This window comes from Haemaphysalis longicornis, unplaced genomic scaffold, assembly GCF_048455015.1.
Source record: "Haemaphysalis longicornis isolate Haplotype H1 unplaced genomic scaffold, Haemaphysalis longicornis Haplotype H1 scaffold_6, whole genome shotgun sequence".
Lineage (NCBI taxonomy): Eukaryota > Metazoa > Arthropoda > Arachnida > Ixodida > Ixodidae > Haemaphysalis > Haemaphysalis longicornis.
In genome coordinates this window covers 63,702,121-63,728,559 of record NW_027526407.1, presented here as the reverse complement: position 1 = coordinate 63,728,559, position 26,439 = coordinate 63,702,121, and the positions used below count along the sequence as shown (strand labels likewise).

The following is a 26,439-nucleotide window of genomic DNA, read 5'->3' as shown; positions in this document are numbered from 1 at the left end:
ACCAAGCCGCCCTTTCCACACGAAGGGAGTTTTTTTTTTTTTTTTGCCTTCAATTGGGGCTGATGCGATCATATGTGCACAAGCCGGAAAGAGGGTGGCGCAGGGACTCTTTCATAATCGAAGGATATTTGAGCAAAACCCGGCGGGTTTTGTTGCATCAATGTTTTGGTATCACCTTTTTGGTGCCCCCCCCCCGTTTTCTTGAAGCCGTTTTCAGCGGCAGTTGTAAAATCCTTTGCGCTTCAACGAAAACCACAAGCACAAATAAATTTATGGGCAAGACGTTTTCTTCACAAGGAAAACAGGCGGCCTGGTTCATACATGTGGGCATTGTTCAAAGCAGAACAAGAATTTGGCGCGTATCTGTTCACCTCGCTGCAAATGTCGTCGAAAGACGATAGTCTCCTGCTGCCCTGCCACGTACATGCCTCTCGCTTCTTTTCCGCCCAATAGTCTTCCCCCTCGTCTCACTCCTCCCATGATAAAGACGGCGGAGGTTTGCCCAAGCCAATTCGATTTTCCCGCGTTTCCCTGCTCGCGCGTCATCTACTGGAACCTTTCGTTATTGTTGGATTTAACCCGCCGCGGTGGCCCAGTGGCTTGGCTGAGTGGTTAAGGCGTTGTGCTGCCGAGCACGAAGACGCGGGTTCAATTTCCGACCTCGACGGCTGCTTTTCTGATGGAGGCGAAAAGCAAAAACGCCTGTAGCACGTTAAAGATCCCCAGGTGGTCAGAATTAATCAGGAGCCCTCCACTACGGCGCGCCTCATCGCCTGCGTTGCGTCGGCGCGTTCAACCCTCCAATCAATCAGTTATTGTTGGGTTTCTTGGAATGCCGCCAAGAGGTGTAGGTTCGGGTACGAGCGTTTCCTTTTGTACCTTTGGGTGAAAGCATTGTTCTCAACGCGTATTTTTTTTTATTTGGTATCACTAAAATCCCACAACCATGCATTTTTGTTTAAAAGAACACTGCAAATATCTGTTACGATTGATGCTTTGCTTTAATATATGCCTAATATTGCCTTTTTTCAGAATAATGTTGACAACGTGAAGTGTGTTTCCAGATTTAGCGATTCGGGAAAGTTATGCGTATATAAACTTTTCGTGCAACAATTCTCTTCAGTTCTGGCCTGGTGGCGGAATACAGGGACACACAGACCAAACGTTTACGGTTTAAGTGGCATAAGAACGACTATAGTCTTTAAAAACCTTTGTCATATTTTAGGAAGAACGTAATTACCTAACCGACAGCACCAGTGTTCTTTTAATCCAAAGTACAAGCTGAATACATGTCTGCGAAAGAAAAAAAACTACACCCATTAAAAACGGCGCTGACGAGAAGCGAGTTAAAATTAAATACAACACAAATATCAGTAATATGCTGCAAGCACTACAAAAAAAGATTAAAGAAGGAATTTTTTTGTCCTTGTATGTAATAAAAACCAGTTACCGTTTCTGCAAGGCAGACGAATCAGGGTGACGTTTCAAACAAATTATATGTAACCGACCTTCATCACGCAGTTTGTACACGAGAAATTAAAGCGGATAAAACCGACAGTTTCTTTATTCTTTTGTGAGCAATGAAACAAAATATGGAACTGCACGTTTACCTTGCACCCGTTCTGAAGCAATAGTCTCGATATTTCGAGTCCCACTCCTCCGGCTGCTCCAGTCACGAGACAAACTTTGCCTTTTAGATCTTTCATCGCGGATTCCACGAGACTGTTGGCGCTAAATATGCGACGGTCTATTTCACCGGGGGTGTTTCCACCTGTAAAACAGACGCAAGGCCATAAGTCACAAGGATAAACTTTTTGCTTGGTACATCAAGTTTTCTGAAAGAATAAGAAAGCACGACATTTTTACAGCGGCCTACATTAATCACATAAAGTAGCAGTAACACAGGTCACAACCTCAAAATGATCAAGAGGTGACCAAAGGTTGCAGTGTAATCACAGTCCGAGCCTTCACAAGCGGAAAGGGGTTCGACAGACATCGAATCGGCCGTGGTGTTCCGTGGTAGTCGCGAAGCTTCAGTCGCGAATATTTATTCAGAGTCCTCGGTGAGCTCAATACGGGGAGCTAGCGATGCAATGCAGGCAATTCGCGTTCGTATACAAAGGTCCTTGTGAGCGGTATTCGGCCCACTCCCTCTCTACCTCACATCATCGCCTCGCCACCTACCGACAAAAAACGTCCAGCGCGAAAACGAAGTGTTTCATTCGTACAAAGGACCCATTTAACGGCTTTCGAGGCTTTGAGGAGCACTGAAGCGAATTTTTCAGACACCTACCCATGGAGGCCTTAACTAAACAGCACTTCAACATTTCACCCTTTAGCACGTAACATCGACAACTCCCCTTGGACTATTCGTACTGGGTACAGGAAAAGTAAACGGAGTCGATGCGCAGCGTAAAAATGGCCTGAGCATTGCGCGAAAGCGGAATGTGTTCAGCCATCGTCACAATAGCCAGAATGATGAGAAATTCCTGATTCTGCCCAAACCCACAATCAGCAATTTCGTTCAAACTCGAAAGCAGCCCGCCGACACTGCAAGTACGGCCAGACGTTGCGAAAAGGCTGTACCGACTGGCCTTTTCATGTCGCCTTGCAGATCCCCCTTACCGGTAACCCCAGTAGACTCATAGTAGCTCATAAACAAACAAAACGCGGTGCTTAGAGGAGTACGGTGTATAATAGTTGCAGAGGACTATGAGTTCGGTGTGTTGGTGAATATTCATCCCTGACGATCAGCGCACAAAAGACGAGAAGCAAAAGGGAGTAATTCAAGTGAAAAATTGATCGTGGAGGCGACAGGACGGAACGTTTTCCGAGTACCCCGAGCATACCATAGACAGACTTTACCGTCGTCGCTGAGCCATGTGATAATTGACCTTATAATCGGCAGAAATCGCCACTTGGTACGTTTAGGCTCATATTCACATGTTGGTGTTTCGTTTGCATATAACGATGAGAGGAACTTCCTCCGACAGAACATGCATGCATCTTGAACATAAAAGGCTCCCATTACGCATTGGCGACTCGAGCCGGCGTGCATTTCCTCGAAGGCGTTTTGTCCGTGTTTTCACCTTAGCCGCCCGACCGGATTGCCTTACGTTCACATGCGAGAGCTGGAGGTTAGGACATTTGCCTTCGCTCGGACATTCTCTGTACTCCCGTAAAGAAGACGTAATGAGCAGCCAGTTTTTTTTTCTTTTTTTTTTACAAAATCAGATGTTGGCGCTAGAATTGATGGCTTCGCGATGTTTGACCTTAACAGCAGGAAGCTACCGCATCCTCAGACAGATACATCGTCTCATTACAGACTGCCAGCCACCATGCCGCAACTACCTCACGGGCCGCATACCTCTCCAGCCATCAAGCTCCTCCAAACAGTTCAAGCCCTCTCCGACATACACATTGTGTACACACCGGCACGCGCCTCCCTCGAGGGCGTGAGTCAGCTCACACCGCTGTCCGTGGCATCATTTTGCCGACATTTCCGTCGAGGTTGGAGGACAAGGACGTACTCCCTCTCGTCCAACCCGTTCCTGCTTACTGATCCGAAATTCTACACCTCTACCGACACTACTAATACACACACAAGGCACGTACATACCACACCACCACGGGGAGGGGTGTGGCCTATGCTTGATAGAAAACAGCATAAGCAACTTTAATGAATTTATTAAAGCAAAAGAACAAATATCAGACAGTCGACTAATTACCATTAATTCATAGCTTTACCTGAAGCTGAAATTCACGGCATACTGTATCGTCGTTTCTCTAGCAGTGGCCATGGCTTTATAAGTCATCACATCGTCATAATACCTTCATCATAACCACTATCACCATCACCCTCACCAGCAGCAGCTGCCAGCAACAGGACGAAAGCCTTCCCCATTGGGTTCCAATCCCTACCTTGCGCTGTCCCAATCCGAGAGGCTTATGAGATAAATTATCTCAAACATCCAGTGATAAGCAGCAAACAATTGCGATCAATACGTTATTCGATCAAGCACTTTCAATAAACCAATGGCCAGTAAAATGGGGAATGACCTGCGTGGCCACCCTCAATTTTTTATAGCTAAAGTCACTCGTTACTCAGTGTTTACGTGATTCTTAATGCTGTGAACGAGTGCTGGAAAAAAGGTGGCAATCCTAGCGTAAGCTATGGGTCAGGTTTCCATGACACCTCTGCGTGCAGCTGCATGAAACACGGTCTGTTCGAAAGAAAACTTCGATATGGATGGAACGCTGGAATGGTTAATTCGAGAAAGCACGTGAAATTCGCACCGCATGAAAAGAAACTGATGTTGGACATCGTTATAACGAACACTATTATAGCGAATTATCGGCTATAGCGAACTAAATACGAACTTTGTTCGGTCACGCTTCGTTTCAGTGCCAATGTCTTAATTTATAACAAAACCGAAATCGCGAGCCATGTGCGATATCGAATGTAAGGAAGAAAAGAAAATTACACCATCTTCCCGTAGGGGAACCCTGAGTTGTATGCGAAGCAGCCATGGGGTCGACTGAAGTTGACATTAGTTTTCAGTTCGTCGTTTCCGTTGACTTCAGCTTGGCGTGCCTTCGTTGTATCAGTAGCTTCTTGACGTAGTTTGAATGAGTGGAGGACATAAGGCGCGTTCGTAGCGCATGCTCCCGTCTCGGTTTGTAGCGCAGTGGGAAGAGCGCCACGTACCTCCCGTTGCGGCCAGAGAGTCGTGGGATCGAAACCGGGCGCCGCGTAACTATTTCTTTTTATAGTGGACTGCGCTGACGTCAGCCCAAACGCTGACGGGGCGGAAGAGACGCGCATGCGCAATAGAGTGCGGACGGTGGACAACGACAACGAGGGAGAGAGGGACACAGCCCCAAGCATGAGATGCTCCGCATCTAATGTTTGATTCGTGCAAGGCTGGACGGTTAGCATTAAAAAATTGAAAGACAACGCAATTACTTTGAAGAAACTTGCAAAAACTCCGTAGAGAGAGATAGAGAGAGAGAGAGAGAGAGAGAGAGAGAGAGAGAAAGAGAGAGCTCTTTATTGGAAGAAAGCAGAGAGGTCTGCAGGCATGTATTCGCCTACATGCTACTCTGCGGGGATGGGGTGAAGGGAATAAAGGCCCTAAAGGAATCAAGGCGAAAGAGAGGGGGAAAAGGTAAGAGGTACAAAATAAGGTAACATGGAGTGTTCCGTGAGTCACGTAAAAGTCCAGGTGGTCTTACAGGATGAGGATGTAAAGTTATATATTGTCTCTGCGACGCCGATGTCGTGTAAATAATCAAACACTGAATCTAATACTTTTCGCTGCGATGATGGAGATGACCATGGTACAAGAAGAGCTTTCAATGTTAAAACTAAAAAAAGAACTCCCGAAGTCCAAAGCTGCACAAGTAGAAAAGGCGCTTTTGTGCGCAAACAGTGTGAAAAACCTCATTTTGCTCAGAGCTGTGAAAATCCACCAGACGGAGACCACATCCCTCATCAAATAAATATGAACGCGGAAATGTTTTGCAAACCAATCTTTTTCTATTATTATTTCACGTTCGCATATTCCGGTCTGATTTGATATTCCACACGGAGACAGGCAAGGATTACTGCGTGTATAGCGGATTCCAAGTCAACGATAATGCATTTTTTTATCTAGGATTTTTGCGCCAGCCATATTGCCGATTTGTTAGAGCTGATTTTTACCTCTACCCTTATAAGGAATATCGGATATAACAAACAAATCTACTGCCCTGATACTACCTTGTTGTAACGGGGTTCAAGTAAAAGAGTTCCAGAAAATGACTCTCTTTAGATTGTCCAGAATTTCCTTTTGTTTTCTTTTCCCGCAGAAAACGGTTTTGGTCCGCAGCCCAAGACCGAAGTACTTGAATCTATCCTTTAAAAGTTTGAATTAGCAACGCTTTACGGTATTTGCAGGTTTTTGTTCAGATGTCGCTTTGTGAGTGAAGCAGGGTTCCGGCAATGTACAGCGAAAAGGAATTACCTGCTTTGGCTGCCCGGGAGTTGTCGGTCCTTGAGGCTTGGAGTGTGGCTGACAGTGAACGCAGTATTTCCACGTCGCAGTGCTTATTCAGTGTCTGCTGCACCGACAACTGATAAACGCGCGGCTGAATCGGCTGGATCGCGGTGCGGGTGGTGCGGGCTTAGTTACTGGGCCGTCGACACAGGACACTTTCTTCGAGAGCGTTGTCTTTTTTTAGAAAGATACGTAAGGTGGCACACTCAGAAGATTGCTAACACCCGAGTCACTTGATATGAGATGCATAACTCGTATTTAAACCCGTGCATAAAAAATGTGCATCCTATTGGTGAATAAGAATTGTCAGCCGTCTGTCGGCGAAACGGCAAACTGTCCGTTTTTTCTCGCATTCACTGATTTGCCGCTTAGAGGCAGCAGTGAGCAGAGTGGTGTGGCTATGGGTGTCATAGAGTTTCATACTAATATATACCAGAGGGAAATCTGGCGCTGCATTCGCGGGCCGCCGTGGGCGGCGCCATTGCAGCTAGCGACGTTCCTCGCCTCCTTGGCTTGGTTAGCCCAAGGAGGTTGTAAGAACTTCTGGAGTGGAGACGGTTCTCGAGCACTGACGCCGACGGCCGCCATCTTGCCTTGGGCAAAAACTCACTCCGGTGCAGCAGCCGCACCGCATCGGTCGCGCTCTGCCGGCTCCCTGCTGAAAGTCGCGGTGTTACACGCTTGCATGAGTGCATTCATGGCTTAGTTTGTCGTGAATATTTTTCGGACGCTACAAAGCTGTAGAAATCAGCAATGCTGTGCTCGTGCGTCGCATTCGGCTGCGCTAATCGCGCGAAGAAGACGCCGGGGATAACCTTGGGCTTAGTTCGTTTTGTGTCTAACGAGTACTACAGCGTTATAAGTGTACACTTTCCCACTATTTGTGCAGTATGGTGCCGCTCCACCTACCTGTTTACGTACTTGTTCACGCAGATATGCAAATGTTCTCACTCGTAGTTGCGGTGGTTAGTAGTCGCACGACTGCGCGAGATCACGTGTTTGTTTAACACTATAAACAAACATGTGACATACTATTAAACAATGGCAGTAGTGCGGAAGCAGAAATTGCAGCACACATGATGTGTCCCGCAATTTCTGCTTGCGCACTAATTTATATGCAGAGTGTTTGCTAAGCTATATACAGGGGGATCAAAATTAAGTCAACAGGTGTTTTTTTTTTTAAATAGGGCGCGTAGATTTACGGGAAGACCACTTCTACAGTGAAGTTGTACGCCCTGTGGGACATAGAATAAAGTACTAACTATTGATATCGGTGGCTTAATTAACCAACATTGTTTAATAATGTTTTAGTGGCTGCAGTAAGCAGGCACGTTTGTTTTGCAAAGTTAGACGCAATCGTGTTTCTGCGCAGTTTCATTCGGCATAATTCTTCTACCGCATCCGAACTGCGAAGTTTAATTGCCCTTCGCATGATTACACATGCTAGACCACGATGACCGGCGCAGAGCTCCACCCCTTTTTTCTGTGTTTCGATAGCTATTCCGAGTACTGCAGATTGCGATAACGCCAGCCACAACGGAAAGGGCGCCAGTTATCACTTTTGTCTATGCCTCCACCCCGTAGTCAACCTAAAAACCATTAACGAAGGCAAGTGACAAAAGTGTGTGGGATGGGCAGGTTGGGCTTTGTGCCGGTCCTCACTGTCTTGCATACGTAATCATGCGAACGGCAATTAAACTTCGCAGTTCAATATTTCGGAGTACAGATGCGCTTGAAGATTTCTGCTAAATGATACTGCGCAGAAACACAATTTTACCTAAATTTGCAATACAAACATGCCTGTTTATTGCACCCATTAAAAGATAATTTATGAATATTAGTTAATTAGGCCACCGACATCAATAGTTACCACCTCCTTTGTTTTTTTCTGGGTGCATAACATCACTGTAGAGGTGATTTTTACGGACATTTAAACGTGTAGTTATAATAAAACCTGTCGACTTAAAATTGTCCACCCTGTGTAGTAACGACATAAACCAACGCAGTGCCGTCGAATATTTGATTTGCGCTGAGCCCGCGTTACGCGAGTACTCGAAGGGCTTTGATTGGAGTTTAATTGTAAAGGCGAGGTTAGCCGAGCCGTTTTGCTTAGCTTTGTAGAATTCATTGATGCAATGCTCTGCCGCGTTCTTCGTCTCCGGGTTATTCAACAGCAGGCGCTACTCGCGTGCAAACGTACATGGTTAGCGAGGCTGTGAACGCCAACAGTAACCTCGTGCGCGCAGTTTTCTTTTCAATAGCGGGTTGATCGCGTGCGAATGTGCGTGGTTAACGAAGATGAGAATGTAATTAAGTAACCTCCTGAAAAAGAGAAAAAAAAACAGCCCGAGGGGGACATGGATTGTGCATCAATCGTATAGACTGTGTACCCTGAATAAAGAAACAGCTGTGACCAGCTTAAAGGTACTACGTATACGTTTTGTAAAATACAAGGAAAAGCTAGAAATGGCAGCGATGAACGGAAACAGAGAATTCTGAAGTGTGGACCGCATAGTAACTCAGCATGCTACTTTAATTTGGCATTGTGCATGTGCAATCAATGGGGATGTCGTATGAACCAAAAAACTTGCATGTTGCAGCACTGTTTAAAAACAAGTCGTCTCGATACACAGTTCCAACAAAGCTTGTTTGGGTGTGAGAGTGGCGTGATTAACATTAATGAAATCCGGCACTGCTGCTAGAACAAGCAAGCGCCCACTAATCACGCTAGAACAGAGGGGTACGGAACTTTCCAGCGTGAAATGCGGGAATTTTTAGCCGTTTTCAGGCGGCACCTCTTGCCATGGTGTGCAACATGTAATTTTAATACTTAAGGGGCGGCCTATAACCTTACAGACACCAAACAAACGTTTATTCAGATGAAATATTGATTATGACGTTTTAATGCGCCGACGCAACGAAAACGATGAGGCTCGTCGTAGTGGAGGGCTCCGCATTAATTCTGACCACCTGGGCCGAAATCTCGAAAACACGGGCGTTTTTGCTTTTCGCCTCCATCAGAAAAGCGGCCGCCGCGGCCCAAAATCGAACCCGCGTCTTTGTGCTCAGCAGCACAACACTTCAGTCACTGAGCCACCGCGGCGGATTTTATTGAAATCAAAGCAATAGTGGTGTTTCTAGCACAGAACTAGCACCGAACTGGGCCCTTCACCACTGCTCTTCACCACTTGAAGAGATGCAAACGCGCCGCGGTGGCTCAGTGGCTAAGGCGTTGCGCTGCTGACCACGAGGTCGCGGGTTCGATTCCCGGCCGCGGCGGCCGCTTTTCTGATGAAGGCGAAAAGCAAAAACGCCCGTGTGTACGAGATTTCGGCTCACGATAAAGATCCCCAGGTGGTCAAAATTAATCCGGAGCCCTCCACTACGGCGCGCCTCACCGCCTGCTTTGCGTCGGCGCGTTAAACCCCCCAATCAATCAAAGAGATGCAAACGCTAATTCGCTGCTCGAATCACGTCAATAGTTTATGCGAAAAGCGAAAGAAAGGCTTCCGTCAAATAACGTAATCGAACAATCCAACTTAGTTATCGGTATCTCTCGTGTAAACCCAAAGGAACACGGAAGACACTAAGCGTCCCTACCAGCTAAGCGCCCTTTCTACCCATGGCAATATGGCCGCCGACCGGTTTCTCCGGCTTCACCTCCCTGCGTTGCCGGCTATGGGAGCCCTCCACTCCAGAAGTTTTATACAACCTCCTTGGGTTAGCCAGATAGCTTCTTTTTCGTCTTGGCCAAAAGGGGTAACATTGTCTTTTTTTGTTCATCATCCATGAAGCTTCTAAATAATCCCTAACAAATAAATCTTTCTGGAGCTTTAGTTTTATAATAACAGAACAAATTCGATTAATTGTCTGCCGTAATATTGGTGGATTTTTGCAGCCAAAGCCAACTTTTCAGCTTGTTCGTGAGCCATGCCAAGGACAAGTGGAACGTGCCTGCCCGGTACATGACGGCACGCTCGCTGAAGCGCGGCTCCAGTGGAGCCAGATTTCCCTCTAGTATATATTAGTATGAAACTCTACGATGGGTGTGGCCTTTGGGCGCTGCTTGCGTACTGGCTGGCTATAGGTATGTGCTTGAGGCATTGTATGGAGCAACGCTGCTTGAGCGGGGAGCGCGACCACGGGCGGCATTGCGAAAACCGTTTGAATTTGGCACTGCGCATTCTGTAGACCAGACACAGGATAATGAGTACTAGTGTTCTGTAGATCCCGGGGTAATGTTCGGCTTTATTCTATGAACTGTACCACGGTACAGTTGCGCCTTAAGCCCCGAAAATTACCTAAAAAACACCAAACCACCATGATTCACCAAAATAATGCGTAAAAATGACATAGGAGAATATTTTACAATACAAAAATTTACTTTAAAACGGGAAAGTAAACTGAAACAAATTACCGCAAAATTTACGAAAAAAACATAATTGCTTGAGCTCGAACCCAGGCCGTGAAGGACAAAACCCGAGACTCTACCCCTCCGCTACGGAAGCCGATGAGCGGGGTCATTTTAAGCAGAAGCTCAACTAGGAACATCACGCGTGGTCTGGTCCCCATAATAAAGCTAACCAGTATTCTGTGCTCGGTCCACAGAATAGGCAGCGCATTTGCATTTATCGTCAGCCATTTCTTGTCTGCTTCACCCGGGCTCGCTCTCTGTGTTCTTTATGTGCGCTCGGTTGACGTTTGATGCTTTCCCGCGCAAACCTTCCCGAATGCGTATGTGCGCACCTTTTTTTTATCATAATATATTGTTGGGAACCGCCTAAACACGCTGAAGGAGTGGGTTACATGAAAATTACGGGAAATGCTTAGAACTTTCTAGAACATGATGGCGGAAGGCCTTGCTGAAGGCCTCGTCAGGCCTTGCTGCAGCTTCATCCGTGAGCGAATCTTCTCGACTAGGGATACGACGAGCGGCATTTCGAGCTGCTCTACAGCCTCTTCTGCCATGGCGTACTTTCTCGATCTCCCGGCCGGCGACTAAGGCTTGGTGCACAGTCACTCACAGCGATGTGGAGAGAGAGAGAGAGAGAGAGAGAGAGAGAGAGAGAGAGAGAGAGAGAGAGAGAGAGAGAGAGAGAGAGAGAGAGGGCTGTTTTAAGGGGAATTAGATCCCTTATATCCGAAATTCATGCGCCGTCCTGGCTCGATGCCTTCCTCGACCAGCAGAAGGTGATTTGAGGTAGGGTGCTAGACAGCAATATAGTCCAGAGTTTGACGGAATACCGTCTGGTCAGGTAAGAGCATGGTTGTGATGATGAAACGTAGGTCACTGACCAAGTCAAATAAGCGGTTTGACGTTTCGGTACCCCTACGGGTACCTTGATCACAATGAGCATGTGCGTGGAAAACTAAGCTATATATTGGGCATGAGGCGTCGCAATGAGGTGGCATAGATACGGTGCAGATTGCCGTCTGTTCTGTTGATAGTGTGGGATTCTGTTCTGTTGATAGTGAGGGATTCGATCCTCGAATCCCTCATCATTCAGACGACGGCCGACACTATCAACAGAACAGACGGCAATCTGCACCGTATCTATGCCACCTCATTGCGACGCCTCATGCCCAATATATAGCTTAGTTTTCCACGCACATGCTCATTGTGATCAAGGTACCCGTAGGGGTACCGAAACGTCAAACCGCTTCTTTGACTTGGTCAGTGACCTACGTTTCATCGTCACAACTAGACAGCAATATCTTTCACTACACAGGGTATGGGGTAAAGAAATGGCAGCTCTGGGTTGTTGTCGCACTCCCATATAATTTGTTTAAGAGTCCCTAGTTTTTGTTACAGAATTTACATTGGGCGTCGACTTGTGTTGGAAATAACAGGTGAATCCTGGTTTAATGTGGAAGTGTGTTAGTCTGTATTAGTCTGAGTGTGGTACCCTGACTCTTCGCGAGCTTTGGACGTGCTGCGGTAAGCGTTGTTCTGTCGATACTGTACTGTTTTGTAATTTCTAGGAAGTTTGTGAGGTGTGTTATCATCATCATCATCAGCCTATCTACACCCACTCCAGGGCAGAGGCCTCTCCCCTTAATCTCCAATTACCCCGGTCCTGTGCTAATGGCGACCAATTTATCCCCGAAAACTTCTTGATCTTATCTGCCCATCTTACTTTCGGCCGCTACCTGCAACGGTTGCCTTCTCTAGGGATCCACTCTGTTACCCTTAATGACCAACGGTTATCTGGCCTTCGCATCACATGCCCTGCCCACGTCCATTTCTTCTTCTTAATTTCGACTAAGATGTCCTTAACACGCGTTTGTTCCCTAACCCACTCCGCTCTTTTCTTGTCCCTTAATGTTAGACCTATCATCTTCTGTTCCATTGCCCGCTGAGTCGTTCTCAATTTAAATTGAACCCTCTTAGTCAGCCTTCAAGTTTCTGCTCCATAGGTGAGTACCGGTAAGATTCAGCTGTCATACACTTTCTTCTTCAGGGACAATGGTAGACTGCCATTCATTATCTAAGAATGTCTGCCGTATGCACTCCACCCCATTCTTATCCTTCTAATTATCCCTGCCTCATGGTTGGGATCCGGGGTCACTACTTGGCCTAAGTAGATATATTCGCTTACCACTTCCACTGCCTCGCCACCTATCTCAAACCGCTGTGTTGTCCCGAGGTTATTGATCACTACTTTGGTCTTCTGCATATTAATTTTCAGGCCCACGGTTCTACTCTGTTGGAACTTAGTCCAGTGCGGAAAGCATGCTTTGCAATTCGTCCCCCGAGTTACTTAGCAAGGCAACGTCACCATGAAATCTGAGGTTACTGAGGTATTCTCCATTAACCCTTACTCCCACCTGTTTCCAATCCAACGTTCTGAATACTTCTTGTAAGCATGCTGTGAATAACATTGGAGAGATTGTGTCTCCTTGTCTGACGCCCTCCCTTATAGGTATTTTACTGCTCTCCTTATGGAGGATGATGGTAGCTGTCGTGAGGGGTGTAGGTTCCGGCATCTCCTCCGTGGACTGGTGGGCGACATGTGGGCCTCTGAGATGAGCGTGTTCGTTGCCTTTCATGGAGGTGAGGGCCAGGGTCAGCACATCATGGTTGTCGGCAGGGGGGTGCAAAGGGGGCACATTCCCCCCTCAAGCCGCGCCAGCGCTTGCCCCCTCTTCCCAGCCCTTTCCCTCTCCCCCCTGCTATTCAACGGACTTGACCCCCTCGAAACAAAATCCTTGCGACGCCCATGCCCACAACGGGCCTGATGATGATGATGATGGCTATTGGTTTCCCCTTTGTAGCGGGGTGATGACATGCCATCTTACCAAAAAGGACTAATATACCCATGTTTTACACTCTTGGTTTAATACCAGCTCTGCTTGGGGCAGGCACAAAGCTTATTAGGCACAAAATACTTCTTTTCCTGTTACAGATGGTAACTGTCCTAGCCAATATTCCCCTCTCTGCTTTTCGTCCACCAGCATTCTAATCTTTTTTTAAGTGCGAATGCACTTCTTAAGCGAGCCTGAATCGTCCGCCGCCGTAGTCCGCATAGCAACAGCTGGGGGTGCGCGCGCTCCTCGTCTTCCCTAGCAACGGGGGGAGATTGGCGCGCGCTGCCTGGCCGCGTCCCCATGGCTCATTCTTGTTGTTGTTCCTGCTGACATGGCACATACCCACGTGGGGGATTGGCCAGGAATCGGGCGTGAGAAGGGCTAATGCACCCGCTTAAAGGAGTACTGACACGAAATTTCAAAGCTGAGATCCGCTCTAGCAATCAAGTACAACAACAACACAAATAGGTGTCTGTGAATAAATGCATCTTTCTTTCTTTGTAGTTGTGTGTGTGTGTGATCTCTCTTTCGCGAACATTGCCGAACCGCGCAAATTCAACTCGTGCATTCGCACTTTCACATTCTTCCCCTCGGGGAAATGCGGGGAATTTTTTTCGTGCCCTCGACACAATTTTCCAGTAGCGTAGCCCTCTTGCGGCGGCCCCCGAACCACACACGGGGGATTATAAAAGAACACGCCCCCCTCTTTTCTGCCTACCTTGCGCAGTCGGGGAAGCCGTCCCAGGCGCCACGCATGATTTTGGTGGCACAGAAATTTTTCAATGGATGCCGAAGCGCCTACCTGTCGGCCGCTTCCAGGGCTCAGGAAACGAAACAGCACTTAAATGGCTTGGCGTTCGCAACTGGCTAATCCAATATGGCGTCGTTTTTTTACGTTTTGCCCCCCTATAACCGCGGATCGGTAGCTGGCAGCGAGAGTAGCGCATGCGCAGAGCTCTACTTCATTGGTTCATTGCAACCTTCCCAGGCGGCGCGTCTTGTTTTGTTAGGATGCCTAGGCCCACGGGGGTCACCCGGCCCGATATAAATCTACGGCATGGCTCTTGCGAGTCCCTGACTGTGGTTGGCAGTTTTTTTTTTTTTTGATAATTCAGAACGTCCTATACGGCCCGTAGCCGTTTCTCGGAATTTTCCAATGGCGCTACTGTTCCCTTTCCCGGTACGTATTCCCCGGCTCACACTCTGATTTTCTGTACCCCCGATTTTCTGTGCGTAATCCTGTTCCTCCTTCCCCCTCACAGATTTACATGAAAAACAGAGATCGAAGTCTTTCACCTAAGGATATATATAACACAGGTCACTGACAACGTCAAAAATAAAAGTGACGTTTAGGGGAGCTCTGCGGCTCCTTTCTGTCCAATCTAATTGATCACAATGCTGCCATGGTGAGGTCTCCAGGACAAGGTCTCTATGACGTACCAGAATCTTGTTTATGCAATCGGAGGCGGTTAACCTAAGCTGCCGCCGACAAACAGGACATGGCGACTGTAGCGTGACCGCTAGTTTCGTTTGGTCGTATCACTTTTTTCATTTCATTTATTCGTCCTTAAGGGCCAGGAGGCATTACATTACAGGCATTACAGGCATTACAGGCATTACAGGCATCACTTAAATGCTAGCGCGGAGATAAGACACTGATAACTGTTTTTATTGCTGGCCTTTATTGCGTCACTTCTATAGATAACACGTTACTGTAGAGGTAAATTTGAGTTTTTCAGTATCTCTTGCGTTTGTTTTCGGTTAAATACATCTTTCGTGGCTGAAATGAAGCTACGTGAGTCACGAAAGGCTACTTCTTTTAAATTTAACAAAGTTTCGTTTTGTCTTTACGCCCCCTTAAGCCCCCGTTTTTGCGCTGAGCGACGTCGGCTCCATCCATAAGGTATGCGCTAAAAAAGTACATCGATACGATAATTAGAAACAGCTCTGCAGGAGCGGAGATCTGCCTGCGGCGGCTGGTGATGGCGCCGGAGTGTTCTGTAACCGTACAGACATGCCTGTATACCAAATTCCTACCGTCAATGTGTCCCAAATCAAATGCCCAAAACAGCTCCGCTAACATTTATTATTTGCATGCTCCGTAAAAGTCGGTGATTTTCATCGTGAAGTGGTTAAATGGTGTCATACAGAGTTACGTCGTTACAGCTGAACAGCACCCGCTTTCTGGTATAATTAGCGATTTCTGCATGTAAACACAATTAGAATAAAAACTCGTTACAGGAAACGCTCAATGGACCCGAGAAACATATCTCTTGTAACCAAGATATCTTGTAAGCAAAAATTCTAAAATCACTGTGGAATCGGACATAACCACTTTGTTATACATCAGCATCAAAGCGTATTTAGGCAAATCAACAAGAAAATGCTTACTATGGCTCAAAGAAGTCATTTACCGTAGTTTTAGGGACTGCAGATTTTATTAGCTTCCTTTCCAACTTTTTTGGCTAAAACACTTCACTTTGCAAGCCTTTCTGTTATCACAATACCATCACAGTGCGCTTTGAACGTTCGTCAGCCCTAATTGCCGACACTTTCTGGCCTGCGATATCGTCGTCATCCTCCTACGGTTCACCCTCCGGGGCACCACATAGATGCGCGAGGATCACATCATCTTTAAGCTTTTCAGAGTACGCGAAGTCCGCTTCTGCAGACAAGCTCCTCAAAAAGATATGGAAACTCTGCGGTCCCTTGGATGCAGGCTTAAGCTTCATCTTCTGCGCAGTTTTCCACGAGGTCTTCCATATAAGAAAGACGCGATGGAATACATTACTCGAAGCGAATAATTCGAAGCGAATACATTACACGAAGCGAATACATTACTCTAGGAACACAAAAAAGTTGTCCTTAGTGACAGAATGTCTCTTGCTACCATTTCGCTTGTATGCACTGCTGCAACATGACAAACGCAGGAAAACCAACCAAACCGTTTTCAAATGTTTTATATAACCAAGTGTCTCTTGTAACAGTGCCTCTTGTAGCGATGTTTTGCTGTATACGAAATCGATAAAAAATACAGTCACTCCAGCGAAAGCGGTATTTTAACGTAATTTCAAGGAATTACATGATAAAAAGAACACACAAAGGCATTCCTAAAACTGTCCCACAATAAGTGCAGCCAAAAGGTAGGTCAGATTTCTTCCAAGACACAGAGTTTAAACATTGGGAATTGTACTTGTAAAGCAAGCATGACCTCCCATCACTTACCACATATCTTACAAAGCATGACTTCCTACACATCAAAAGGGCCCCATCCCACTCGAGTGTTCCCTCTACGTACTTTCAAGAAAACTAATCGTCATCGTCATGATCGCCTTGACGGTTAGAGGTGTAGTCTGCTACTCGTATTCGTAGAGTAGGTGCAGTGGAAGGATACCCCCCACTGTCTCAGAAGGCAAAGAGCCGGATTACTCTATTCAGGGAGTAGAACCATGAGAGTGACAGCTAAACCTATCCACGTCACCTTCATCGAGCTTGGAAATAACTACAATGTGATAGATACGACAGCAAAAGCCAGCAGATGACTTCTAAATAAATCAAACTCCTTTCTTAACAGAAAGTTGCTTAGAGCGCTAAGCTTTTTCTCACGAAACCTGAGTCAAAGCCAGAGTGTTAAGTTCAAACTGGTTCGACCGTGTCTGCATGGCGCACGCGGCTAGACGTCGGCGTCACAACGCAAAGGACCCAGGTTCGATTCCGGCCATGGGAAGCATTTTCTTTTTCTTGAGGCCTTCAGTGTGAGTAAAGGCTTTCCAGCAGTGGGTTTTGGCAGAACCATGGACCGCACCAGTGAGGCATAGAAAACTTCTCTTTAAAATTCCGGAGGGGCAGCAAAATACTGCATTTAAAGCTACCACGCAAGAAACAGTGGGCATTTCTTCAACCCCGCAAGTTTATCAACTCAGGCGTCGTTTTTAAGTATAATGCCACGAAGGAACTGCGCGTCACTCACCGGTCGTTCACAGAGCAGCGGACAGCTTCAATCCGATGTGGCCGCGCGGCGCCGGTTCTACCGGGAAGCAGAAAACGCACGTGCCGCGCTTGCCTGGCGTGCACTTTCCGCCACACCCCTCACCCAGCCACAACACAGCGCCGAACGCTTTCCTTAATAATGATCGTCACCGTTATGAGCCCCTACTGAGCATCACGCTCCCTGGTGTTTGGGAACACAAGGACGAAACTAGAGAGGGAGAGAGAGGAGGTAATTTTGGTAAGTGAAAACAAAACAAAGAGAGGTCGGACTGATCAAATGGTCTCTGGCCTGATTGATACTCTGTTCGAAGGAAGGGAAATGGGGAAAGAGCATCCGAGAGGGTAACATGTATTATGATTGCGATGGGGGTAGGGTTATACCTGCAAGAGACTCGCGATAATTCAAACTCGGATAATTCAAAGTTTCGGTTAATTCAAACAAATTTTAAAATTTTGGTTGGCCCGCTATGTTTTTAATGTATTCTATGCTTCCTTCAAACAGTTCCCTGGCGTAAATTCGGTTAATTCGTACTTTTTGCTTGTCCTTGAGGGAAGATATGTGCCGTATTTGCAGCTTCAAGCTGCACATTTGCATCCTTATATAACCAAGAGTCACAAATACAGGCGATTACATGCATACACACCATGTCGGAGCAAAACGTGCTGGCATCTAAAACTGTCTTGAACTCTCAAGGAAAAACAACACAGTCCTTCATTCGTGACTTTTTTCCCCCCAAAATGTGAGTACCACTTCAGTATTCTGTGTGAATGTTGTATTAGTAATATACCTGACTGCTTCATTAACACAAAAAATGGTATGTTACCCTAAGTCATATCTATGACAAATGATCATTCAAACTTCTGATAATTCAAACAAAATCCTCGAGTACCTTCCAGTTTGAATTATGGCGAGTGTAGCGTATATAACAAAACGCTTATACCGTGTACAGTACATGCTCGAAAGTTGACCCCAACAAGGCCTGGGCTACAATCTAGCTGCTAATCCGATGATTTTCAAAAATTCCAGCACTGCCTTCAACGCCTTGTTTGAACGCTGCTACAGTGTGCCAGACGCTAAACGTTTGTCGTACGGCGGAAAAATAAAAAAAAATGTACAGAGCTTAGGCGTTCCCCAGGAACTCCTGTTGGAGCCAGCGCCACTTAAAAGGTTTTAAACCAGACTAAACAGTAATTTAACGTGTTTTATAAAGTATTATGCCACAAATAGGCAATATATGACTAGTTGATGCAATAAACAAGAATTAGATTTAACAAACAAAACTTGTGATGTTTTCTGGTAAGCAACAGCCGCCAGGGGCGCTGCTTACAAAATGAGTTCCTGAACAGAAATTTTCATCGCAACAGGGACCCCCCCCCCCCTTCTTTTCCGACTAGCCGTGAACGAAACATTTTTCGGTTTTAGTACACCATAACGCTGTCGCTCTGGCCGGGTGTTGATTGTGAACTAGTGGGGTCAGCCTTGCAGGCGGCAGGACTTGCTAAGCCAGACGGGGTGATTACAGTGATGCAAAGTGATTGTAGCAGATTGCGGGTACAACATCGAGAGTGTAAACAAAAAAAAAAAGGTTGAAAATCAGATGCGAGGAAGTTCTAGAAGCAGAGTTAGAAGGGAAACAACATTCGAAAAGGAAAGTGTAAAAGTAAGGGCTGAATCAAAAATATAAGGAAAGCGGCGCAGAAACAGTGGAGAACACCAAACCAAGAAGAAAAAAAAAATACGGATATCACCGCGCGGATGAGAATATATAGTCACTTGCGCTGCTTGGTAGTGTTACTTTTAATATCGAAAAGAAAGACCCTTGGGTCAAGTTTGTGATATGAGTGATGAGGAACTTGGGGATGAATATAAGTACAGCCGAGCTGGTCATAACGAAGTAGTATCGGGACAGTAATATAGTTCGTTATATCCGATATTTGTTGTAACACGAAGTTAAAAATCGCTTCAGACCAATCGGCAATCTGGCTCCCGCAAAAATCCTTGATACAAAAACGAATTATTTTACGATTAGACCCTACAAGAGACAAGGTAACCGTTACCTTTCTCCTTGTGGCATTTCAAGTACAATGAACCAGAACATGAAATGCGAAATTACTACAGAACAAGGTTCACTTGACGAAAAATGCCTGCGTTCTTATTTTTTCCAGGAAGAATGGGATCTTCGTCTGGTGGCTGTTCACAACAGTGAGTAGGATGAAGTTTTCGACAGCGTCCGTGAACAAAGGGCGTTTTCTACCTCTGTAGTTTCGAACGCCGGGAGTTTTAAATGCAGAGCATTTCAGTAACTCACGATGTCACCCGCGTTGACGTCCGTAGTCGTAGTCCGCACCCCTCCCCCTACACTATATAAAAAAATACTATCCGGCGCCTGGTTTCGATCCCTCGACCGTGCGGGCGGAACGCAATGTACATGGTGCTCTACCCACTGCGCCACAAAGCCGACACAGAATGGGAGGCTACGAACGCGCCTTATATCCTTAACTACGTCAAGAAGCCGCTGATACAACGCATTCACTACCTGTGGGCGGAACGCGAGGTACATGGCGCTCTTCCCACTGCGCCACAAAACCGACACAGAATCAAAGGCTATGAACGCGCCTTATATCCTTGACTCATGCAAACTACGTCAAGAAGCTGCTGATACAACGCATTCACTACCACCAACTCCCCAAACACTAAACGTTAACGCAATACACCCACCCCCTATGCGACGCATTTACTCGAGTCCCCCTCGCGGGGAGATGGGCCCGATTTTTTCCAAGTAGCTTCTCAGCCTACTGGTAAAATACTTCTTCGAAATATCAGATATCGCGCGTGGCTCTCACGGTTTTAATTTCGTTGTAAAGGAATAAGTGTCACTGAAATGAATCGTGACCAACCAAAGTTCGTATTTAGTTCGCTATAGCCGATAATTCGCTATATGAGTGTTAGTTATTACGAGGTTCAACCGTACAGAAAGCAACGTATGAGCTTCACAGCTAGTAGTTCCTCATAAGCATTCTGACCTTGTTTTTTTAGGGAACAAAAAAAACGTTTTATGGTACCTCAGAGTGAAAACAGAAATCAGTTTAGGAAGTATCCTTTCCCACCCGGCCACTTATGTAGTTTTTGTGCGATCTGCTTGCCACCATTAAAGTTACAAGCGGGATATAAGGTGATCCTAGGAACAAAAAATAAATGCTATCTTGGAAAGAAACCAGCCCTAAGTATGCAGCCTACAAGGAAAAGGCAGACGGAACGCGAAAACGCAGGCGGATGCCCGATGAGAGGATATACCTTGAGTCGTGTTTAGGAAGGAATTCTACTTGCGAGCATTTGGCCTCGTTGTGTGTCATCTCCTTAGCACTGGTTTTCCTCGAAGATGTAACTTCATGCAACAATGTCTTGTTGTTGGGCCAGTTGACTCCTGTTCGTAAACGCAGTAATCGTGAAACAATGACGACCGCAAAAGACAGGCAGAAAGGCTTTTCCTTGTCTTCTTTGTGCTGGTCGTCATTTCTTCGACCTCCTAATTACGTTCGATGGAATGAAGAGCAGTACGAGAAGACAAGTATCACTTAATGAAGCGCAAGAGAACGCGGTTTCGTAAGGCAGGAAGATGATAACGACAAAAAAAAAAACTCGGGTAATCTTTACTAAGGTGAAACCTGGGGAGGGTCGAAGCGTGCAGTGTATGTGTATTCTTGGCGCCTTGGCATTTTCGCCCACGGAGAAGAAACCGTTGGGGGGTAGAGGTATACAGCTTGGCTGAAAAGGTCTGGTGTCTTTGAAGCAAGAATCACCCCACCATAAAAAAAGAACACCCTTTACGGAAATTTCGCACTAGTCTGAATCCTCACTTCGGATGTCTTCCCAGATTCTTCCGCTCTTTTGCCACAATCGTTCTAACGCTCTTTTTTACCCTCTACTGCTTTCCAATCCACTTTTGCGTTAGCCCTGAAGCTAAGGGTTTCCGGAAGCTGGATGGCTCCGTCACTGAGGATAGTGTGGAAACCTTTGCATTCTGTTACGATACGCCACATGGTTTCTGACTCCCTGCCGACACCTGCGCACAGTTCTTCCGGTACCGGCTCGCAGCTAGACGTTTCTGTCCGCAAAGAGCCCGCCCGGGCTTCAAAAAGCAATACGCTCCTTTTTGTATCTACGGACTTCTTTTCGTTCATTCTCTCTTTCCAAGTCGCTGTCTCTGAATCTTCCACTTCATTTTTCATTGCCTTGGTCGTTTCCCCTGCGCTTCCAGGTTTCATATACTTTGTTATGAGCCTTCTGCTTCCTTTCCTCAACTGTGTGTCCATGCTTTTCTTGTAGATATACCGTAACACTCTCTGCACATCAATATTTCTAAGTAGCTCTTCAAAACATATTTTGCATTGCAATTCTCTCACTTCAAAAGAGACCCATCCCATGTCTCCCTGCACTGCCTCATTTGTTGTTTTACTGTGGGCTCCTAATGCCGATCGACCTACCACCTCTGATCCACTTCTAGCCTTGATTGAATCTATGATTTGACACACACTACTGCATTTGAAAAGGTGAGTGCTGGTACCATTACTCCCTTCCAGATTCATCTCACTACTTCCTGTCTGTTATATCCCCCCAGTGCTCTGTGCTTCATGATCGAGGCGTTTCTTATGCCTTTCCTATTAAATGCTCCTCATGAGTTTTTAGATACACCTGACCTTCGTACATCAATATGTCCAAATATTTGTATTCCGTTACCCGCGGTATTGCTGCTTGTTGAACGAATACCGTTTCGTTACGGGCGTCGTCATTAAAAACATAAAGCCGTTCCAATCAATGTGAAAGCTGTCGGAAGTTCCGAGCAGTGATTCGCCATAATGGGCTGTACCGCCGTTATCCGCTCACTGCTACCACCCCATGCAATTCAAATTTCCCGCCTTCGCAGTGCTCGCGCGCCCCCTGCCTTAAACTGCGCCAGCGGGAGTTCTGTTCTTTTTGTGCTTGCTCTAATTTCGTATGCTGGGGCTGTTTTGCGTCATTTCGAAAGCGTAATGTTTCTTTTGCGCGGCTGGAGCCTTTCTGCGGCATTTCGAACGCGCCATTGTCTTCTTGAGCGTGGAGCTTTTCTGCGTAATTTTGAACGCGCCATTTCCTTCTTGCGCGTGGAGCCTTTCCGCGTCATTTCGAACGTGCCATTTTTTTCTTGGCCGGCCGCTTTTTTTTCGCTTACGATCGTAAAAGCCAACCCCACGAGCGTTCCTAACTAAATGAACGCGGGAGCTGCCGGTCAATTACGTATATTTTTCCACACATGTACTTACAGTTTTTTGTTGCGCTAAACAACGGGGAGATATATGACAAGCACCAGCGATTCAGGAGTTTCGAACGCTTATGACTGCATAAACTGATTGGCTTTCGAAGCCTCTGGTGTACGCCGCGACGACAGCGGCTACGACGGAAGGCCCTGTTGCTTTACTTGGGTCCAGCGAGCGAGCTACGACGACAAGGCGGGCGCCTAAAGTGCTCTGCACTTAAAACCAGAACTCCTGACTTCGCTGTGCTAAACTCTAACCCCAGTTCAGTGGCTTCTTCCCCGCATATATCTGTGAGCTGTTGAACACACTGTTCGCTATCTGCTAGTAGTACTATGTCACCTGCATACATAAGTTCTGGGATATGTTGTTCCACTTCCTGCCCTTTGCGACTGCAGCACAGATTGAAACCTGTTTTACTATCTTCAAGCTTTCTTTCTAGTTTTGCCATGTATAGCATGAACAGCAATAGAGACAGAACAACCCTGCTGTAAACCTCTATTTGCGAGTACCGATTCGGCGCACTTAAGGTTCTCCCAGGTACTTTGCCCTTCGCTCTCAATGTAAACTCTCCGCGGCAGCAGTACAATGTCCCGGCCTAACTCCTCCCGTTCAAGTAGGCTTCACAGAAGTTCTCTTTCCACATTGTCGTAGGCTCCCTTTATATCGAGAAATGCTATCCACTGTGGTCGCTTCTGAGCCACTACGCGTTGGTTGAGGACAAATAAATTGTCCTCTAAGCGCCTGCCTCGTCTGAATCTATTTTGTAGCTCACCCAGTGCACCCTTCCCCTCTATCCACGCTTGTAGTTCTGTTTTAATGGATTAAATTGCCGCCTGTACACCACTGAGGTAACTGTAATAGGCCTGTAGGAGTTAGCATCAGCCCTGTCTCCTTTGCCTTGATAGATCAGCTTCATCCTGCTCTTACGCCAATCGTCGGTACTTGCTTAGTTTTTATCACTTTTTCGATTGCTCGAATCAGTCTTGCTTTGCTTTTTAGGCCCAGTAGGTTGACCAGCCGAATTAAAATTTCCTCCGATCCTGTTGCCGTATCAGCGGAAACATTTTCTTCGTCGTTTTTCCACTTTAGTTTTTGTTACTTTAGTTCTCAGTCTGTAACCGCCTCAGTAGCTCACTCTCTAAATGCTGTAACTTTCTCTCTGTTCTCCTGAACTTTTCTTGTATCATTGACCGAATGTGAACTACCACCTTTCCCCCTTTTAGTATACCTGACCTTCACCGTTTGACATGAAGTTGTACTTCAGTGTTTTTTCTAGGATCTTTCACTTGGTTCCAAGACTTTTCGGCACACCTTCATCCTTTGCCAGTATTTTCCAAGACCAATCGCTCACTTTCTGGCTTAAGTACTGATGTACAAGTTTTTGCACTTCCAGCTTATTTAGGCGGTACCAATTCCACTTCAAAGGTATTTCCTCTGCTTCCATTCCTACTCGCTTTGCCTCCCTGTGCTCTCTCGATGCTTACTGTCTTTGTGTTATAGCTTACTTGATTTTCTGCTGAGAAAGTCATACAAGGCAGCCATCGGTGTTCTCGACATCGCAAACACCGAAAAGCTCCTCGAGCTCGGAATCCATAACACTACCTTTCAGGGTATCACTAAGTATTACAGGAATAACAGGAGGGTGCTGGCACCGCCTCACCCCGAGTTGACTAGAGAACGAGTGTCCACGTTCAGACAGCTACAAACAAATTCATTAATGACCCCGGTCATTAATGAAACATATCCAACCAGAACTCTACACGGACGGCAAGTGTGTATTGTGCAATAACTCCAGGGCAACAGCCACCCATTTATTATGGGATTGGGAAGTGCGACCAGACGAAGCTTCAACCAGGACCGACCTTCCGCCGTGGTTACAAGACGCCATACGCAGTTACGACAAGGACATTAAACTCTCAGCCGTCCAGCAGGTCCTAACGGCTCTCGAACGGCAGCACCAGAGAGAAAGCTGCGGGCCGGCGCCCTCCCTTCGGGGACAAGGGTGTTCACCCCCGCAGTGAGTAGCGAAAGTGTTGTTTAGTAGAATGCCACCAGGATCGACGAGTGGCTACGTCCGGGCGTAGTGGAGACATTCTGCCTGTTACCGGCGATCATTAAAGTCTCTTTCACTTGTGGGCCTCACCTCTGTAATGCAGTGCAGCCGGCCAAGGTGCCCACCATGGGTTCGAGCGAGCCAAGCCGTAGACGGCCGCGGCGGCCCTCGCCACGCGTGCGCAGTCACTCCGCGGAGACGAAGTAGCTCCTCAGAACTTGGTTTTATTCCGGGTAATCCACGGTACAGCAACCAGCCCTGGTATTAAGCTCCTAGCCCTGGGGCAGAGAGGGGGGTACCCGCCGACCGTACGCTTCAAGCCACAGAGCCCGACGCGCAGGGAGGGTAATCGGCAGCTGTTGGTCCAGTGGCGTAAGCCACCGAAGCGCTGCGGGTGATGGGCCCGGCTATGACCGGAACCGACCACCAGACTAACTGAGAAATCCAACTCCCGGTACGTTCGCCGACCTCACGGAAGTGAGGAAACGGCGGTCGCTCAGGCCGAAGCGAGTGAGCAGCGTGCAAGCACGAAGTACCTGTCGGAGTCGGCACCCAGCCAATCTCTCTCGGTCCGACCGAAGCGCGCGCCCGCCGCCGCAAGCCCTTCGGCGGGGCCACTACGTCACGCCCCACGTGACGTGCACGGACCGCCGCGCATTGGTCAGCCCGTACCCCCTTGCAGGGAGAGGGCGCGAAGGGCTATCCTCGCCCCTCGGGGAGAGGGGATCGCGTGCTACGTGCTCGCGTAATTGGGAGTAGCCCCAATTAAGATCCCCACACACTTCGCTTCACTTTTCATTCCACCATCTCTTGACTTTTTTTCCTTTACACTAGCGTTCTTTTGCACTTTTCATCTTTCCTTGAATGAAGCCAATCAGTTCGCTGCATTCCCAATCTTCCGTAGGCTGCCTCTCGATTTCTGCCTCCAGGCTTTTGGCAATATTGACCATTTGCTGATGGTTTAATTTAAAGTCGTGAACCACCGTCTTCGGGTTGTGATCTTTCATTTTTTTGAAAAGTCAGAGTTATCCGTTTAAGGTCATTTCCTAATCTGTGGGCTCCTATTTCATTAGAACCAACCTTTCATACACTGCTTCCGATAGGAGGCTGTAGTCTATACAGGACTTTTTTTGCGCTCGTTCCCAAGTAATATGTCCTTGACATTCATTCTATCTACTACAATGAGATTACGTTCTTCGCACATATCTAGTACGAGTTTGCCATTGCGGTCTGTGTACCCGTACAGGCCCTTAATGTGACAATTTGTCTCCCAATAGGCTCACCTCTCCCGATTGTCTTAACTGATCGAGGTCCCGCTTAAAGGAGCCATGAAGACAAAATACAAGTTTGGTTTAATCGAAAGATTTGGTGTTTTATAGTGCCCCCAGCGCTTGTCCGGATACAAACGATGCTTTATTCACTGAGCAATAATTCAATTTAAGTTAAATTTTTATTTTCCCGCTAAATCGTGTGTTTTCATGGTCTGCAATGACATCACAGGAACCAACCGCTCTGCAGCCTAGGGGGCCGTGATTTACGCGTCCGCCGTACAGGGTGGAGACACGTAAACGCAGGCGCCGCCATATGGGGTCACTAGATCACCGCCTAATCAAGTCATTGTATCAAAACCGCGCTAAATTATCGCCGCAACGCGGTTTACTGGCGAAGTTTGAATCATCTTATCTGTTTCGCGTTGCTGGGTCTCGTGGGAAACGAAAAGAACAACGCATTGAGCACGTTGACCCAATTACAGCG

The 26,439-nt window shown here is 46.9% G+C and overlaps 1 protein-coding gene across 2 annotated transcripts in view; it reads right to left on the bottom strand.

Moving 5' to 3' along the window:
* LOC144142824 (15-hydroxyprostaglandin dehydrogenase [NAD(+)]-like) overlaps window positions 1–17,416 on the bottom strand; it is a 36,623-nt gene extending 19,207 nt beyond the window's left edge. Inside the window, exons 1-2 of one of the 2 annotated variants that reach the window (XM_077674598.1) lie at window positions 17,317–17,416; window positions 1,611–1,771 (exon numbers count right to left, since the gene is read on the bottom strand). In XM_077674598.1, the coding sequence (XP_077530724.1) occupies window positions 1,611–1,706 (96 nt within the window). In that variant the 5' untranslated portion in view covers window positions 1,707–1,771; window positions 17,317–17,416. Of the gene's footprint in view, window positions 1–1,610; window positions 1,772–6,005; window positions 6,163–17,316 lie in introns of those variants that run through there. The other variant, XM_077674597.1, reaches the window with a different exon arrangement.
* Between the last annotated feature and the right edge of the window lie 9,023 nt (window positions 17,417–26,439).